The 19,762-nt window shown below is 43.9% G+C and overlaps 1 protein-coding gene across 1 annotated transcript in view; it reads right to left on the bottom strand.

Moving 5' to 3' along the window:
* Window positions 1-4,434: 4,434 nt before the first annotated feature.
* Window positions 4,435-19,762, bottom strand: part of LOC134729774 (uncharacterized) — a 40,180-nt gene continuing 24,852 nt past the window's right edge. The window contains exon 4 of the mRNA XM_063601588.1: window positions 4,435-7,550. Coding sequence (XP_063457658.1) covers window positions 7,351-7,550 — 200 coding nt within the window. The 3' untranslated portion in view covers window positions 4,435-7,350. The remainder of the gene's footprint in view (window positions 7,551-19,762) is intronic.

Genomic DNA, 19,762 nt, shown 5'->3' with positions numbered 1-19,762 from the left:
AAACCCCGTCTCTACTAAAAATACAAAAATTAGCCAGGTGTGGTGGTGCATGCCTGTAATCCCAGCTACTCGGGAGGCTGATGCAGGAGAATCACTTGAACCCAGGAGGTGGAGGTTGCAGTGAGCCAAGACCGCGCCCCACTGTACTCCAGCCTGAGCAACAGAGCGAGACTTTATCCCATTAAAAAAAAAAAAAAAAGACTCACTGCTTTAGAGAGAAGGCCAAAAGCTCACACTGAATATAAATTATTTAACTCACCTAATAATGAAAGAGGATCTCAGATTGGATATATGAATGAAATAGAGCTATATCCAAGCTTAAGGATGGGAATACTTGTAATGGAGAGGTTGAAAATGAAAAAGTGGGAGACGTTTTCGTAAGCATGTTAGGTCCGGTTATGCAGTTCACTGCTGCCCTACACATTCCAATTTGGGGAAGTGACTGGAGGTTAAAGGTCATGAGAATTCAGTTCTGGAATATAGAGGAAGATAACGGTGGAGTGATGTATTCCAGGAGAGCGTGTGGTTGATGGGAAAGTTTGGAGTCTTCATCATGCTGTTAGCAGGCAGCAGATGTTTCATTTTGAGGATGTCTGTGAAAAGACAAGCATCCTTAGCCATGTGGACTGACTTGATTTTAAAGTGAAGTTTGGGGCTGGTGGCAGGTAAGCTGCTTTCTTCTATTCTTTTTGCTTGTATAAAATAGAAGGCATGGCCGGGCGCGGTGGCTCATGCCTGTAATCCCAGCACTTTAGGAGGCTGAGGCAGGTGGATCGCTTCAGCCCGGTCCAGCCTGGGCAACATAGTGAGACCCCGCCCCGAACCAAATTTTTTTTAATAAAAAGAAAAGAAAAAACATAAGGCAGATTGTGCTCCTGGCATGAGGGAGTAAGGAGGTTGGCAAGTCCTCTCCCTGGAAAGCAACTCTAAAAGCTGGGGAAAAGTGTCAAAAGCAACCCTTTCAGTATTCTGGAATTCAGCTGAACACATAAGTACAAGCTGAGAGGTGTTTTATTCATCAAAACGACTCAACTTTGGCTCAGAACAGTGAGTCTATGGTGGGCTTTTTCCCAGTGTGGCTCCTATCCTTCCTCCAGCTTTGTCAGTGCCATGGTTCAACCAGGACAAGGGAGGCCATGAAAACAACAGGCTTCACTGCCGCTGCTGGAGATGGCTAACCGGATTTGGAGCATGGTCATTTTAAGTAACTGTCTCCACAGCAAGCAAATGGAGAGGGCCAGCAGCACCCTTAGATTCACCTTACAGCCTTTTTGGGGCAAGCAATGGACTGATCTGCTGGGAATTGAACATGGAGATCTGGAATGTAAGCAATCCATGGGGGACTTGACGAAGTCTCCCTCTATTTTGGGCAGACTGGAGACCATGCACATGGGTAGCAGGGATCACAGCAGACCCAAACCACCCCCATATCCGTGACCTTCTGAGCCTGTGGACGCACAGAGGAGACATGAGCAAGCCTGTCAGAAAGTAAAAGCCAGGTCTGGCTTGTAAAAGGCCTGAGGTTTGAATGTGCTCCCCGGGGCAAAGCAAGTCAAAGATGGCTTGACATGATTGAACACAACCTCTGATCAACCTTTGGTTGAACACCAAGCTGTACAGACAGGGGATGACCCCTAGAAAGCCAGCCTTATGGATACAAAACAAGAAAAAATAACTGAGCAGAGACATCAGCAGCTGTACCTTGCAGGGGAGACAGACTTCACAGATTTCATTCAGCTGTAGAATCTGGACAAAATACCAGAACCAGCTATTTCAGGGCTCAGAAAAGTAAATAGCAGGAGGACTGAGGAAGAAGATCAACATTTGCAGTAGCACTGAAATGTAGTATTCATCCTTTTTTCCCCCTCCAGTATTCTCCAGCCTGAACTTAAGGCAGATTGAAGCCCAGAAGTGAGCACTATGGTGCAGACAGAGATCTAGGGAAGCCCTCTAGCTCTGGCTTGAGAAATAGGAAAGAGAACTCCTAGAGCTCAGAGACAGTATGAAAATCCTCCACTATTTTATTTTCTCTTGTCTCCTGTGTCCAGGCCCCTAAGCAATCTCATGGTAGCCTTGGCAGTGGCCAAATGGCACCTCATAGGAGCCACAACTCTGAGGGAGGGGAGCCCTCCTCTGCCATCTGTGGAGCTGTGGTTCCAGGAAGGTGGGGCCTCTTTCCCTCCCAGAAGGGAAGAACTTGGTAAAGTGGCCCCATAAAATTGTTTGTGGCCAGGCATGGTGGCTCATGCCTGTAATTCCAATGACTTGAGAGACTGAGGCAGGAGGATCACTTGAGGCCAGGAGTTGGAGACTAGCCTGGGAAACATAGTGAGACTATCTCTAAAAAAAAGAAAACTGTGGCCAGGCGAGGTGGCTCACGCCTGTAATCCCAGCACTTTGGGAGGCCAAGGCGGGCGGATCACTTGAGGTCAAGAGTTCGAGACTAGCCTGGCCAACATGGTGAAACCCCATCTCTACTAAAAATACAAAAATTAGCCGGGTGTGGTGGCGGATGCCTGTAATCCTAACTACTTGGGAGGCTGAGGCAGAATGGCTTGAACTGGGGAGGCAGAGGTTGCAGTGGGCCAAGATCCTGCCATTGCACTCCAGCCTGGGTGACAGAGTGAGACTGCATCTCAAAAAAATAAAATAAATAAATAAATAAAATAAAAGTTGTACTGGGATGAACCTTTAGGACATTATGCTAAAAGAAATAAGCCAGTCACAGAAAGACAACTACTGTATGATTCTGCTTATACGAAGTACCTAAAGTAGTCAAATTTATGGAGACAGAAAGTAGAATGGTGGTTACCAGGGGCTGGGGAGGGGATATGAATAGTTGTTGTTTAAGGGGTACAGAGTTTCAGTTTTGCAAGATGAAAAAGTTCTGGAGATTGGTTGCACAACAATGTGAACATACTTCATACTACTTAACTGTATACTTAAAAATGGTTAAGATGGTAAATTTTATGTTGTGTATATTTTACCACAATTAAAATGTTTAAAAGATATATTTGCCTGGTAAATTTGATATAGGCCACTATGCTACATACAATACAGTATACAAAGTTCAGTGAGAATTAACTCTAGATTTTAGTCATGATGGAATACTGGAAATACCAATGACAATCTGGGTAGAATTAATGACAGTTTCAATTCCAGCTCTTCCTCTTTCTAGGCATGAGAATATTAAAAAGTTGCTTCATTTTCACTTCATCTTAAAAATAAGTATGAAAATTCTTGTCAGTCAATGCAAAGATATTTTTCGACAAAGAATACTGTATAGAGAAGTTACCAGTAATGTTCTAGACTTAAGGCAAATAATCAACAAAGTTCTCTCACTTTAGAAGAGAAATCTCAAACTAGTAATAAAATAATATCAAGCAGTGACTCCTGCAACATATGCATAAAATTGAATCTAAACGGATGATGACTGGGCATTTGGGTTTGTTGTTGTTGTTTTTTGAGACGGAGTCTTGCTTTGTTGCCCAGGCTGGAGCACAATGGTGCGATCTCTGCTCACTGCAACCTCTGCCTCCCGGGCTCAAGCAATTCTCCTGCCTCAGTCTCCTGAGTAGCTGGGATTACAGGCACCCACCACCACACCCAGCTAATTTTTGTATTTTTAGTAGAGACAGGGTTTCACCATGTTGGCCAGGCTGGTCTCAGACTCCTGACCTCAAATGATCCTCCCGCCTCGGCCTCCCAAAGTGCTGGGATTACAGGCGTGAGCCACTGCGCCTAGCCATGACTGGGCATTTGAAATAAATATTTTCTACCATAAGGAAAAAAACAGTAATAGCTCAGGACTTTATTTTTATTAAAGTAAAATAAAATATAGCTACATAAAGCCGTGTAACACCAAAGTGTAGCTTAACTGGTTCTTACAAGGCAAACACCTTTGTAACAACCACCAAATTCAAGAAAGAACTCTGCCAGCCAACCCAGAAGCCCCATCCAATTTCAACTCACCAACCTTGACCTTGACTTTATAGTAATTACTTCCTTGCATTTCTTTATATCACCCAAGTGTACATCCTCAAACATTATATGTTAGTCTTGCTCATGAAAAAAAAATGATTCGTTTTTTAAGTCTCTTTTACTTTCAAGGTCCTCACTCAAATCTGGATTTTTCACAGCCTGGATTTGGGTGATTGCATGTGCATGGCAATATATTTCTCTGTACTCCATGTTTCCTGCAAATTGGCAGGTCAATGCAGGGGCCAGATCTGGTTCAAGCTTAATTCCTTTAGCAAGACTACATGTGCTCTCATCAGGGGGCACAGAATGTCTGGTTGTCACTCTTGTGATGTTAGCAGCTGAGATGCTTCAATGCCTAGAAGATCCATGAAATTGATTGGTGGTTGCAAAATGGTGATATACAAATTCCAACCAACAATTCTTTTTCATTTATTAATTGCAACACTTTTATAGAGATGCTTTTGTTCATTTATCATTTGGTTACTGATACTACAGTTTATTTAGGAAAGGCAACATAAATGCTTTATTCTTTGTCCCTTTATCAGTTTTCAAGAAAATGATTTGGTTCCCTATCATTCCCCAAAGGTAACTATTTTTAAAAAGATCATTGTGAACTCATGAATTTAAGCGTATTAGGCAGGTTTCAGTCAAATTGCATTTATTAACTTCTTGAAGCTCAAATTATCTCATCTGCGGCCCGTGAGAGACTCCTGGAGTTGGCTCCCACACCCTTTTGACTTGACCCTAATAGATATTAACAGCTTTCTCACTATCTGCTCTTATGACAAGATTCCAGGATTATCTTGTACATTTCCAGTACCAGATCTGGTACTGATTCCTTTTCATGGGAAATGGAATGTCAAGGCCACAATTTGGGTGCCAGGGTTGCTCATTACTGCTGTGTTGGTCGTTGTTTGTAGGCCTCTTCAGCAGACAGAGCTATGAAGTGTGTGTGTGTGTGTGTGTGTGTATGCGCACATTCTTTTTAAAAATAAACTGTTGTGAGATCATATTGATATGTCCAACTCAAATTCAGGAATATAGGTTTTTTTTTCCTTAAGCTCTCTTTTATATTGTATCTGTATTCCATTTCTTTTTTTTTTTTTTTTTTTTTTTGAGACGGAGTCTCGCTCTGTCACTCAGGCTGGAGTGCAGTGGCGTGATCTCAGCTAACTGTAACCTCCGCCTCCCGGGCTCAAGCGATTCTCCTGCCTCAGCCTCCCGAGTAGCTGGGATTACAGGCAGCTGCCACCATGCCTGACTAATTTTTTGTATTTTTAGTTGAGATGGGGTTTCATCATGTTGGCCAGGCTGGTCTCAAACTCCTGACCTCAGGTGATCCACCCGCCTCAGCCTCCCAAAGTACAGGGATTATAGGCATGAGCCACCATACCCGGCCTGCATTCCATTTCTCTCACAACAAAATTACAGGTTCTCAAAGACGCAGGGATGATAGAATTGGAATATCTCATAATTATTAATTTATCCCATTCTGTTGGGGGGTCCCAGGGCCACCCCCCATGTTCAGTGACTTGCTGGAAGAACTCATAGCACTGAGCATAGCATATAATTGTCCTCACAGCTAAGGTTTATGACAGCAAAAGGATATGTGACAGAATCGTCAAGGTAAAAAGACACAGGCAGAATGTGAAGGATGCTGTACACAGGCCTCCTCATGCTGTCTCCCCCTCGCAGGAGGCTTGCACAGAGCTATCCTTCTAGCAACAAAAATCCAGGAACACATGTATAATGCTTCTCCCCAGGGAAGCCCATTAGAGGTTTGGTGCCCAAAGGTTTCACTGGGGGCTGGTCACTAGGCACCCTCTACCTAGTGCTTACCAAAATTCCAGGCTCCCAGAATGAAAGCCGGTGATCAGCAGAAACCACTGTTTGCACAAACAGGTTGGGAAGAGTAAGCCATCCTTATCAGTTAAGGAATTCTGGGAATACTCCCAAAATCCAAGTTCCTAGTTGCCAGCCAAGGGCCAAGCTTGTAAGCAGGACTTTCAAAGGACAATAGTTACAGGACTGCTATGTTAACCCCCTTCTGCTTAGTCCACCCCTTGGTCCTGGCATCTTCACAGCAAAATTATCAGTAGGACCCCATGCAGCCAGTGAGACCACCCTGCAGATTTAACCTCACTTATACCCTCCAGGGGTCCTGGATTTAGCCAGTTAAAACAAATTCCAGGTGGGGCACAGTGGCTCACACCTGTAATCCCAGCACTCTGGGAGGCCAAGGCAGCAGGATTGCTTGAACCCAGGGGTTGGAGGGCAGCCTGGCCAACATAGTGAGACCCCCTGTGATGGTTAATACTGAGTTGTCAACTTGATTGGATTGAGGGATACAAAATATTAATCCTGGGTGTGTCTGTGTGGGTGTTGCCCAAAACAGATTAACATTTGAGTCAGTGGGCTGGAAAAGGCAGATCCACCCTTAATCTGGTGGGCACAATCTAATCAGCTTCCATCAAATATGAAGCGGGCAGAAAAATGAGAAAAGAACAACATGGGCCTAGCCTCCTAGCCTCCATCTTTCTCCTGTGCTGGATGCTTCCTTCCCTTGAACATCGGACTCTAAGTTCTTCAGTTTTGGGATTGAGACTGGCTTTCCTTGTTCCTCAGCTTGCAGACAGCCTATATATATATACATATATCCTATTAGTTCCGTCCCTCTAAGGGAACCCTAATACACCCCCCATCTCTACAAAAAAATAATTTTTTTTTAATTTAGCTGGGCATGGTGGCATGCGCCTGTAGTCCCAGCTACTTGGGAGGCTGAGGTGGGAGGATCACTTGAGCCCAGGAGTTTGAGGCTGCAGTGAGCTGATCACACCACTACACTAAAGCCTGGGCAACAGAGTGAGACACTGTCTCAAAATACACACACACACACACACACACACACACACACACACACACACAGAAAAAAAAATCCATTAACCACAAAAGTTCATCTTTGAAACTCAGGGGGCTTCTTCCTTAAATTTCTGTATTAACCCCTTTTTGCCCAGCCTGCCACATCAATTCAGGCTCAGCACCACTCTGGCCAGTAAACTGAAGCTGATGTCAATGTCTTCCAGGCTGAGGCAGTGTCAGGACAGTTAGGGTGCACATGCAAGTACAATCCCAGAGGGAACACGTGATAGCCCTGGAAACCAAGAGTTTACAATTGTTCAGGTACCCCGAGCAGGGCATACATTAGTCAGACAGGGCAGGTTAACAGGGTTCCCAGTGTGGCCTCCCATGGGGAAAACTCCCACCGAGTCTAATCCAAATAACTCAGTTTGGTCCTTGGTTTCAGCAGGACTGCCCAGAGGTAGTCAGGTTCCCTCAGTTTTGCTTATCCGTGACATCAGTTCATCCCTCTCATGTGTGTGGATGGCATCTGCAGGTGTTCTGCCGGCAAATCACAGGAGCAGGTGCCACCCCTGCTGTGTCATAGTCAGTGCTGTCAGGGGTGATCAGAGGCTCAGCAGCCAATTTACATTCAAAGCACTCACAGCAGCTTGGAAATGAAACATGGGGCATTCTTCTACAGAAAGAGGGGAAAGCTGCCAGGAGCAGTTCTGAAAAAACAAAGATCATTAATACACTCTCTACACCCCGGCACCTCCATAGGCTTTTCTTTTTTCTCCATTGTTACAAAATCAGTGAGTCTCATTCAGTAAGACTTCATGACTTACTGAAGAAATATGACTTCATATTTCCCAATCATTTTACTCTCATCCAGACCATTTGTCTGGAAGGGTTATATGCTAGAAGGAAAGAAACATTTTTCCAGGAAAATATTTTTATGCAATTTAACCAGAAAGACATATCATGCCTAGAAATTGGTCAGGAAGAATCCGGAACTTTCCAATTTTTTCAAAATGGGTTTCCATTAACTTCCCATTCCTTTCCTCCTCATCATTTACCCAGTGAGCAGCCTAGGGAAAAAAAAAATCAATCTCTTGCTGGGGACAGCGGCACTGAATAATCAAACTGTTTCACTAAGATGTGTGCACTAGGAGAAAGGTGAGGGTAGTAGGCTGGGCTCAGTGGCTCACGCCTGTAATTCCAGCACTTTGGGAGGCCAAGGTGGGTGGACTGCTTGAGCTCAGGAGTTCGAGACCAGCCTGGGAAACATGGCGAAACCCCATCTCTTAAAAAAAAAAAAATTATCTGGGTGGCAGGAGCCTGTAGTCCCAGCTACTTGGGAGGCTGAGGTAGGAGGATCACCTGAGCCCGGGAGGTCAAGGCTGCAGTGAGCCATGATCGTGCCACTGCACTCCATCCTGGGTGACAGAGTGAGACCCTGTCTAAAAAAAAAAAAAGAAAAGAAAAAAAGAAAGAAAGAAAGAAAAGAAAGGTGAGGGAAATAGAGTCAGGCTATCAGTCCATTGGCACAAACTGCATCTAATCCTGAAAGCTGAATGATGCAACAAGTCAACAGCAATGAGACATCTCAAAGAGGGGCACCAGTCCAATCTGTGTGAAGTAGGTGAAGGGGTCACATTCTCTGTTATGTGTCCGTCCCCAACCTGAAGCTTTCAAGAGAAATCACAAGTTAAGAATGCATTAGTCTCTGTATCAGAAATCTAGAGCCATTCAGCCACCCAATTTTAGATGGTCTCATGAGAACACACCCTTTCCTGTTGGCATTTTTATGTGACCCAGACAGTCCGGTCAGCATCTGTATTTTCGTCATTTATAGCCCCACAGAGGCTGTCTTAAATGGGCAACAATTCAGAATCTGAGTCCTGTTCTTTGAGATGAGCCTTCAGTTCCGCACAGCTCACCGCAAGGCTGAAACAGCTGCAGAAGACAGCATCAAGTTTCAGCTCAGAGGCAGGCACAGGCAATTAGGATCTGTGAATCTGGGATTTTTAAAAAGCCCCTGGCTTTCCTTCAGTAGCAGCAAAGCTGATACAAGGAAGAGCCAGACAGCTGTATACCAAGCCCAAGTGACAAACAAGACTTTTCTAAAAGTCCTTTTTATCTTGTTCATTTTAGAGGCCAAATAGACCTACTCAAATATATGCACAGCAGGCTGAAAACCATTAGCCTCCATGGGTCAGGCAGTTCATGGCAGCAAGAGCACATTAGCAAACTAAAAGCTGTTTTTGAAAACTCCCAAAGCATGTTTCTACCCGGAGATTGCCTCTCTTTTTATGTTCTCTCCCTTTTTCCAGAGGCTCCAATGGGCAAAAATCAGTGGTTATGGAGACTTGTTCTGTTTCCAACCCTCAAAGAGTTTAAATTGCAATCCACCCACAGGCAGCAAAAAGCAAGGGAGCTCTGATTCCACAAACACTGTTTTTTTTTCTTTGCAGCTTTCCCTATTAGGATGATTTGTCTAACGTTGATGAAATAAAGCAGATAACATTTTACATCAAATTTTATCATACACCCAGATGCGACAGCCACAAAATACAAAGCCTTTGAATAAACATTCCCCTCTGTTTTCCCCAAACCCCTAGCTGTAAAATCAGCATGTTCCACAGTGAGCAGGTCTATACAAAACTACCCCCAAAGTCCCAGGAAGCTGAGAGGCCAAAGAAAGAGGCTGACATATCCAATTTCTTAGAAGGAAACATTTAATAGGGACTTGCAAACAGAAGCCATGTCTGCGTCTCAGGCAGCGGTAAGAGGAGAAAGTGGATCCCTGTGCCATCACCCCCAGACTCAGGGCTTATATACCATAGGGAAGGGGTGATTCAGAAGTGATGTGTAGAATTGAAGAACGATCACATTGAGGTTATTTAGACCTAAGGGCAGGATTTATGGTAAGTATGTGCTCTTACACAAGGAAAGATAGCTAGACTGGAAATCTGAGAGGCCTTCCTGGCACTGGAGTTAATCTGAAGTCAACATCGTGGATTAGCATCCAAGATGGAGTTGCTTTAGTTTCCACACCGCATTTACAAGGTTAACATTACAGCTGCTGGAGATGAAGGTTGCAGTGTAAGGAGGGCTTTGAGTTGCAGAGGCAGCTACTAAGCTGTAGAAAAGGCTAGAGTGGTTTTCTTGTTTGGGGGGAATGTTTTTTACTCTTTCTCCACCTCTGGTTTATCTAAAGCCTTGCTCCAGCCCTGGGAACTGATTTAACTATTTTTCTTCCACTTGGAGGAGCGAGCAATGCAAACTTTGAACGTTCTTGATTCACCCAAAACCTGCCTTCAGAAATTTTCTGACCCTTCCCCCTCCCACCTAGAAGAGAGAGCAACTCCAATGAACTGTTATTGTCTTTTCGTTGGTTTTGTTTTGTTTTGTTTTGTTTTGTTTTGTTTTGTTGAGACAGAATCTCGCTCTGTCGCCCAGGCTGGAGTGCAGTGGCATGATCTCAGCTCACTGCAACCTCCACCTCCTCGGTTCAAGCCATTATCCTGCCTCAGCCTCCTGAGTAGCTGAGACTGCAGGTGCATGCCACCACACCTGGCTAATTTTTGTATTTTTAGTAGAGACAGGATTTCACCACGGTGGCCAGGCTGTTCTCAAACTTGTGACCTCAAGCAATCTGCCTACCTTGGCCTCCCAAAGTGCTGGGATTACAGGCGTGAGCCACTGCACCTGGCCTGTCTTTAGTGCATAGGAAGCTCACTGGGGGGAATGTCTGGGCCCTTTTTCCTCCCAATTGGAGGAGAGAACAAAAACCAAAGTCATCCTTTGAGCTGCACTTCTTCCTATCTTTAGCCAGCATGGCCAAAAGCAGCCAGGAGATCCAGCAAGCCAACTGTCTATGACTGGATTTATCATTTTCAAATGCCACGGGTAACTTCTACCTCTCATAAGAGATAGCAAGCAGGTCAGCTGCTGTTTTACACCATAGGTAACTCCATAGTGACCCAGGCATGATTTACTCATCCATCTTCCCTCTTCTTCCCTCCCAGGAAGGCTCCCACATAGTGCACCCTCCCCCAGCATCAAAAATGCAGCAACAAGCGTGTCATGTTTCTGCTCAGAAAAGCCCATTAGAGACTCAGTGTCAAAGGTTTTTATTGGGAGTTAGGCACTAGGTGCCCTCTGCCTAGCACGCACGCACGAATATTCCAGACTCCTAGAAGAGAGGCAGATGGCCAGCATAAACCAGATTGTCAGCACAACGTAGACACAGTGAGACACCCTTATCAGTTAGGGAAAAGTGGGAACCCTCCAGAAATCCAAGTTCCCAGACACCAGCCAAGGGCAAACCTTGAGAACAAGCTTTTCTCAGCATAACAGTCTCAGGCCTGCTCTGTTAATCCCTTTCTAGGCACCCACGTTATCCAGTCTCTGAATAACAATACTGAAATGCCCTTGCAAAAATTATAACTGAAAAAAATATGACAGTGAAAGAGATCTGAGCTAACCGACCCCATCTTGCCCTTAACCTCCAAACTGCCCTTGTTCATTCCCGGGCATAGGCCAAGCTAACTATAGGAAAAATTTAGTGTATATATATATATTAATTTTTTTTTTTTTGAGACAGGGTCTCACTCTGTCGCCCAGGCTGGAGTGCAATGGTGCGATCTTGGCTCACTGCAACCTCTGCCTCCCGGGTTCAAGCAATTCTCCTGCCTCAGCCTCCTGAGTGGTTGGGATTACAGGCGTGTGCCAACATGCCTGTCTAATTTTTTAATTTTTTGGTAGAGACGGGGTTTCACCATGTTGGCCAGGCTGGTCTCAAACCCCTGACCTCAAGTGATCCACCCACCTCGACCCCTAAAGTGCTGGGATTACAGACATGAGCCACTGTGCCCAGCCTTAGTTTATAGTTCAACTTTGAAACAAAGATGGTAACAGCCCTTTCCCAAAACAAACCCCCTTTTTGCCTGGGGACCAAACAGCCTTTGTAAAACCAACAAATTAGCCACAAGAGTAGAAATTCTGGTTTAGAAGTCATGTGGCCGGAGGTCATAAAATTCCTAACCTCCACAATTGCTCCTTTTGATAACATCACTATTGTAAAACCTAAGATTGGTGCTTGAGATATTTTTCAGACCTGCATTCTTTTCTTTTTTTTTTTTTTAATTCTTTTTTTCGAGACAGGCTCTCACTCTGTCACCCAGGCTGGAATGCAGTGGTGCAATCTCGGCTCACTGCAACCTCGGCTCACTGCAACCTCCGCTTCCTGGGTTCAAGGAGTTCTTATGCCTCAGCCTCCCGAGTAGCTGGGACTACAGGTGTGTACCACCTTGCCCAGCTATTTTTTGTATTTTTAGCAGAGATGGTGTTTTGCCATGTGCCAGGATGGTCTCAAACTTCTGGCCTCAAGTGATCTGCCCGCCTTGGCCTCCCAAAGTGCTGGGATTACAGGCATGCGCCACCACGGCCGGCCCCATTGTTTCATATATTTTATCATTTTTGTAGTTGTTTCAAGTGGAAGAGTAAATCTGGTTCCTGTAACTCTATCTTGGCCAGAAGGAAAAGGAAGTCTGATGTGCTCTTTCAATATGTAGTTTCAATTCTTTTTTAATTCCAGGAAGTTTTCTTGAATTATAGTTTTTAGTATTTGTTTTCATCCTTTTGCCCTTGTTTTCTTCAAGGACTCCTAGGGTATATGAATTGGATCTTCTTTTTATAACTTTGATATTTGCCATTTGTCCTCAAATACTATTCTTTTGCTTTTTAAAAAATGTGTTCATCCTTTCCACCTTCTATTTCTTTTAAGCCATCATGTGTTATGTTTATTTGCTCTGTGTTCCTTGCAGTTTAATTTTCTATTCTGAAAGATTTTTTCTTTTATTTCCAAATATTTTCTGAGATCTATCATAAATTGAGTTTTTCTAGTTCTTATTTATGTTATTCTTTCATTGTCTTGCATCATTTTCTTAATGTTGTTTAGCTTGTTCAAAATAGTTGGCTATAATTTTGATCCATTCTGTGAGCATGTGTTTTCGGCATTCTTTCATTGTGTCCAAGAATGGTATTCTACCCCTTATTCTTTTATTCTTACAGCAATATTGTATGGGATTTGTCCTCTGTATATTCTTCTTTATATCAAATTAGTTTTCCTGAACTTTCAGAAGGAGGTGGGGGTTCAGGGTAGCTTTTCAAATGTCAGAGCTCCCTCTTCTGTTGTTTTTGCATAGTGCTAAAAATTATGGAAGCTTGTTTCTGAGATTCTTGGCTCTGTTTCCCCACTTTTATTTAGACAGTCTCTTCCCTTATCGAGGTAGGCCGAATAATGACTCCCCAAGAGAAATCTCTGGAACCTGTGTATGTTACCATATGATAAAAGGACTTTTGGGGTGTGATTAAGTTGAAGATCTTGAGATGGAGAGATTATTCTAGATTATTAACATAGGCCCTAAATGCAATCACAGGTGTCGTTATAAGAGGGAGGCAGAGGAAGATGACACAAATAGGAGAAGAAAATATGAATACAGAGGCATAGATTCGAGTGTTGTGGTCACAAGCCAAGGAATGCCAGCGGCCACCAGCAGCTGAAAGAGCCAAGGAATGAAGAGAGTACGGCCTTGCCAACACCTTGATCTTGGCCCAGCCATACTGATTTTAGATTTCTGGCCTCTAGAATTGTGAACAAATAAATTTCTGTTGTTTTAAGTCACCAAGTTTGTGGTAATTTGTTACACTAGCAATAGGAAACGTTTGGTAGCGAAAGTGGGGTGTTGCTGTAAAAAATACCCAAAAATGTGGAAGTGGCTTTGGAATAGAGTAATTAGATAATAGGTAGAGTCTGGAAGAATGTTGAGAAACATTATAGAAAACTCCTAGATTACCCAAAACACCCTGTTGGTAGAAATATGGATGTTGAAAGCACTGCTGGTGAGGACTCAGAAGAAGTAAAGAAGATGGTAGAGAAAGTCTATATCATCTTAGAGAAGACATGTATCATCATAAGCATGTTAGTATAAATATGACCATTAAAAGTGCTGCTGGTGAGGGCTAAGAAGGAAAATCTTATTGGAAACTATAGGAAAGGTGATCTTCATTATAAAGTGACAGAAAACTTAGCAATTAAGTTAATTGTGTCCTACAGTTATGCTGAAAGCAGACTTATAAGCAGTGAACTTGCTTATTTAGCTAAGGGGATTTCCAAGCAAAGTGTTGAAGTGCAGCCTGGTTTTTTCTTGCTGCTTATGGTAAAATGTGATGAGAGGAAAGTGATAAACTGAGAGAAGAACTGCTAAGCAAAAATGAATCAGGGCCAGGCGCGGTGGCTCCCGCCTGTAATCCTGACACTTTGGGTGGCCAAGGAGGGAGAATCACTTGAGGTCAGGAGTTCAAGACCAGCCTGGCCATCATGGCAAAACCCCATCTCTAATAAAGATATAAAAATCAGCCGGGTGTGGTGGCACGCACCTGTAATTCCAGTTGCTCTGGAGGCTGAGAATTGCGTGAACCCCGGAGGCAGAGATTGCAGTGAGCCAAGATTGCACCACTGCACTCCAGCCTGGGTGACAGAGTGAGACTCCGTCTCAAAAAAAAAAAAAAAAAAAGGAAAAGAAAAGAAAAGAAGAAAGAAAAAGAAAGAATCAGGAGTTGATAATATGGGAAATTCTTAGCCTATCCAGGTTGCCAAAGCTACTAAAATTAGGACATTTGCTTTTAGGAAAGCATGCTCTGGAGAGAACAAAGGTATGGCTGGGTAACTTTTTGCTACTACCGAAGAGATTAGGCATGTAATTCATGGATCCTCTCAATCTTCACAGCAGAAGCCAGGAGTAGAGATGAGATTAACGAGGAAAAGCCTGTGGCCCTCTTGCCTGATGGTGTGAATCCCTGTGACATATACAGGAGATCCACAAGGTTTTCAAAGAATGTTATGCCAGCAGAAACATTGCCAGCTTATACTGAGAGACAGAGATGGAATGAAATGAAGGAAGGCTTCCAGATTCCAAAAATTCTGCAGGCAATAAAACTACTAAGCTTCAAACCTGAGCTACCCTTCAATAAAAGGGATGGAGTTTTGGGCCCATAGTGTCAATTCATGAACTACTGAGGATTATTTCAAGGCCTTGAACCCTAATGGAATCTCCCCTGCTGGGTTTCAAAGTGGCTTGGTAACTATGACTTCTTAATTCCTTCAATTTTTCTCCCTTTTAGAATGAGAATGTCTATAACTGTTATCTGATGCCTGTCCCATGCTTACATTTTGGGAATAGATAACTCATTTTCTTGTTTCACAAGGTCCACAAATGAAGGGGAATTGTCCCCTGGGTTGCCATAGAGTCTCACTGAAACCTGATTTACATGATAAGATTTGAGACTTCTGAGCTGATGATATTTAGCTAAGATTTTGAACTTGAGTCGATGCTGTAATGAGTTGACACTTTTGAGGGTGTTGGGATAGGGTGAATGTACTTTGTAGGTGGGATGAACATCAATGTTTGGGAACCACAGAGTGGATTGTGTAGGTTGAATAATGACTCCCTAAAAGATATAGTATTTGGCCATAATTTGGCATATTTGGCTATATTATTTGGCCAAAAAAAGGACTTTGCAGATGTGATTAAGTTAAGGAACTTGCCATGAGGAGATCACCTGAATTATCTAGATGAGCCCTAAATGCAATCATAAATGTTCCTATTAGAGAGAGGTAGAAGGAGATGGCACAAAAGAGAAGACAATGTGACTACAGAAGCGGAGGCTGGAGTGATGTGGCCATAAGCCAAGGAATCCTGGCAGCCTCTGGTGGGAGCAGAGCCCTGCTGATACTTGATTTTGGCCCAGTGATATTGATTTCAGACTTCTGGCCTTTATAACCATGAGAAAATAAACTTCTGTTGTTTCAAGCCACCAAGTTTAAGGTATTTTGTTACAGTAGCCAAAGGAAATGTATATGCAAGTTCAAGAGATCTATTGTACAACATGGTGACTATAGTTAATAACAATTGATATGGTTAAGCTTTGTGCCCCCACCTAAATCTCATCTTGAATTGTAATCCCCATAATCCCTATGTGTCAAGGGAGACACCAAGTGGAAGTAATTGAATCATGGGGGCAGTTTCCTCCATGCTGTTCTCATGATAGTGAGTGAGTTCTCACAAGAGCTGATGGTTTTATTATGGGTTCTTCCCACTTCGCTCAGCACTTCTTCTCCCTACCGCCTTGTGAGGAAGGTGCCTTGCTTCCCCTTCACCTTCTGCCATGATTGTAAGTTTTCTGAGGCCTCCCCAGCCATGCGGAACTGTGAGTCAATTAAACCTCTTTCCTTTATAAATTACCCAGTCTCAGGCAGTTCTTTATAGCAGTATGAAAACAGGCTAATATACAATGTATTGTATACATGAAAACTGCTGACAATAGATTTTAAGGGCTCTCACCACAGATAAATATTTGAGGTTATGTATATGTTAATCAGCTTGATTTGGCCATTCTACAATGTATACATATTTCATAACATCATGTTGTGCTCCTGTGATATTATGATTTATAATAAGATATATATATATTTGGTCTTCATCACCTGATATGGTTTGGATCTGTGTCCCTGCCCAAATATCATGTTGAATTGTAATCCTCAGTATTGGAAGAGGGCCCTGGTGGAAGGTGACTGGATCATGGAGACAGTTTCTTATGAATGGCTTAGCACCATCCCCTTGGTGCTAAGTTCTCAAAAGATCTGGTTGTTTAAGTGTGTGGAACCTCCACCCTCTCTCCCTCATGCGCTGGCCATGTAAGACATGCCTGCTTCCCCTTTGACTTCTGCCGTGGTTGTAAGTTTCCTGAGGCCTCCCCAGAAGCAGAAGCCGCTATGCTTCCTGTACAGCCTGTGGAACTGTGAGCCAATTAAACCTCTTTTCTTTATAAATCACCCAGTCTCAGGTATTTCTTTATAGCAGTACAAGAACAGTCTAATACATTCCCCATTTCCTGGCACAGAGTTCCTAAAAGCCTTGGAATCTCCAGAGTGATGAGTGACTTTTTACACTAATGAGATGATGATGACTGGTGGCCCCCAGATAGCCTCAGGATGGTGGATGGTCACCAGAAAGACCAAGGCATGATTACAGGATTGAGACTTGCAGACTCACCATAAACTCTGGGGAGGGGAGAAGGGCAAAATGTTGACTTGATCACCAATGGCCAATTATATAACCAATCATGCCTACATAATGAAGTTTCCATAAAAGCCCAAAAGAACTGGCTTTGGATGAGCTTCCAGATAGTTGAACACAGTGAGATTCCTAGAGGGTGGCATGACTAGAGAGGGCATGGAAGCTCTGCACCCCTTCCCCCCATTCCTCACTCTATGCATCTCTTCCATCTGCTATTCATCTGCATCCTTTGTAATACCCTTGATAATAAATAGGTAAATGTAAGTAATGTTTCCCTAAATTCTAGGAGCTGCTCTAGCAAATTAATTGAACCCAAAGAGGGGGTCATTGATTTATAGCTGGTTGGTCAGACGTGTAGGTCACAACCTGGGACTTACAATTGGCATCTGAAGTGGGGGCAGTCTTGTGGTATTGAGCCCTCTAATGGCAGTATTTTCAGGTAGCGTCAGAATTGAATTGGAGGACACCCAGGTGGTATCCACTGGAGAATCTAATGTCAGAAGTGTTGTGTTGGCTGTGTTAGGGTAAGAGAGACACTGTTTTGGCCAGGCGTGGTGGCTCATGCCTGTAATCCCAGCACTTTGGGAGGCTGAGGTGGGCAGATCATCCGAGGTCAAGAGTTCAAGACTAGCCTGGCCAACATGGTAAAAACCCGTCTCTACAAAAATACAAAAATTAGCCGGGCATGATGGCGGGTGCCTGTAATCCCAGCTACTCAGGAGGCTGAGGCAGGAGAATCGCTTGAACCCAGGAGGTGGAGGTTGTAGTGAGCCAAGATCACGCCACTGCACTCCAGCCTGGGAGACAGAGCAAGACCCCATCTCAAAAAACAAAAAAAAAGAAAAGAAAGAAAGACTGTTTTTTCCCTCTTTATTACCTCTATTAATACCATAAATATATACAATTTTTCTTTGTCAATTAAATAATAATAAAAACAAAACAAAACAAACATGAGAGGCTGGGTGCAGTGGCGAATGCCTATAATCCCAGTAATTTCAAAGGCCCAGGTGGGTGGACTGCTTGAGCCCAGGAGTTTGAGACCAGCCTGGGCAACACAGTGAAACCCCATCTCTACAAAAAAAATACAAAAAATTAGCCAGCTGTGATGGCATGTACCCGTTGTCTCAGCTACTCAGGAAGCTGAGGTGGGAGTATCACTTCAGCCTGGGGAGGATGAGGCTGCAGTGAGCTATGATCGCACCACTGCACTCCAGCCTGGGCAACAGAGCAAGACCATCTCAGAAAACAAAACAAAACAAAAAAAATTACATTTACTATTGCCCTATCTTGCTTAATTTTTGTTTCACTCCCAGCAGTTTCTTAGTGTGGTCTGCTGTCCTAGAAGACAGCCCTGGTATGTCATCATACAGTAAAGAATTAACTTAGGAGGTCTGGGTTGTTTAAACCTTGTGCATTCCAAGGAAAGGTTTGGCCCTTGCCCCAGCTCCTGGGATATAACCTGTAAGTCAGGGGTCCCCAACTGCCAGTCCACAGACCAGTATGAGTCCAAGGCCTGTTAGGAACTGGGCCGCACAGCAGGAGGTGAGAAGCAGGCAAGGGAGCGATACTGCTTGAGCTCCACCTCCTGTCAGATCAGTGGCAGCATTAGATTCTCATAGGAGCACAAACTCTATTGTGAACTGCGCATGCAAGGGATCTAGGTTGCACACTCCTTATGAGAATCTAATGCCTGGCGATCTGAGATGGAACAGTTTCATCCCAAAACCATCCCCCTCCACCCGGCTCCATGTCCATGGAAAGATTGTCTTCCACAAAACTGGTCCCTGGTGCCAAAAAGGTTGGGGACCACTGCTCTAAACCCTTGGAATATACTGCCTGTTAAGAAATCTTTGTTTACTTGAGTGCATGAGCCATGCCAGATAGCTGTGATTTTTGGTGAGTCTTGGGCTGTGCAGTATCAGCATGAACCTTGGAAGGACTGAGTAAGGTCAACCACACAGGTAGTTGGCCATGCCTGAAACTGACTCCAAATAAAAACCACAGACACCGAGGCTAAAGTGAGAGCCCATGGTTGGTAACATTTCATGTATGTTACCCCACATCTTGCTAGGAGAATTAAGCACTGGCCGTATGACTCCACCAAGAAGGGCGAACCCAAAGCTTGATCCTTGTTTCCCCTGGACTCTGCCCTATGTGCCCTTTCCCATTGCTGAATTCTGAGTCCTTCATAGTCAATCAGTGAACCTGAGGTTGGTCCTGGGAACCCCCAAGCACAGTCCGTCTTAAGAGTTCATAGAAGGCTGGGCATGGTGGCTCATACCTGTAATCCTGGCATTTTGGGAAGTTGAGGCAGGAGGATCACTTGAGCTCAGGAGTTCAAGACCAGCCTGGGCAACATAGCTAGACCTTGTCTCCACTAAAAATTTAAGAAATGAGCTCAGTGTGATGGCATGTGCCTGTAGTCTCAGCTATTCGGGAGGCTGCGGGGAGAGGATTGCTTGAGCCTGGGAGGTTGAGGCTTAGGTGAGCCAAGATCATGGCACTGCACTCCGGCCATGATCCAAGAAAAGAAAAGAAAAGAAAAGAAAAGAAAGAAAGAAAAAAGAGTTCCTAGGAATTATTATAGTCTGCTCCAACCCCTTCCAACCTTCCTGCAGACCCCTCTCACTCGTTGCTGAATTTTGCAAAATTCCTCCCAGTTTCAGCTGCTGAATTCAAGTTGGTCTGCCATGCCCATTGGCTGTTTTGGTATTGTGTTCTCAGGTCTGGCAAATACTGCTTACTTCCCCCTGCTTTTTCCTATACAGATAATTGTACCATGAAGTTGTTGTGGC

The sequence above is a fragment of the Pan paniscus genome, chromosome X, assembly GCF_029289425.2.
Source record: "Pan paniscus chromosome X, NHGRI_mPanPan1-v2.0_pri, whole genome shotgun sequence".
Lineage (NCBI taxonomy): Eukaryota > Metazoa > Chordata > Mammalia > Primates > Hominidae > Pan > Pan paniscus.
The sequence above is the reverse complement of the archived record's forward strand: the minus strand, read 5'-3'. Positions and strand labels throughout refer to the sequence as shown.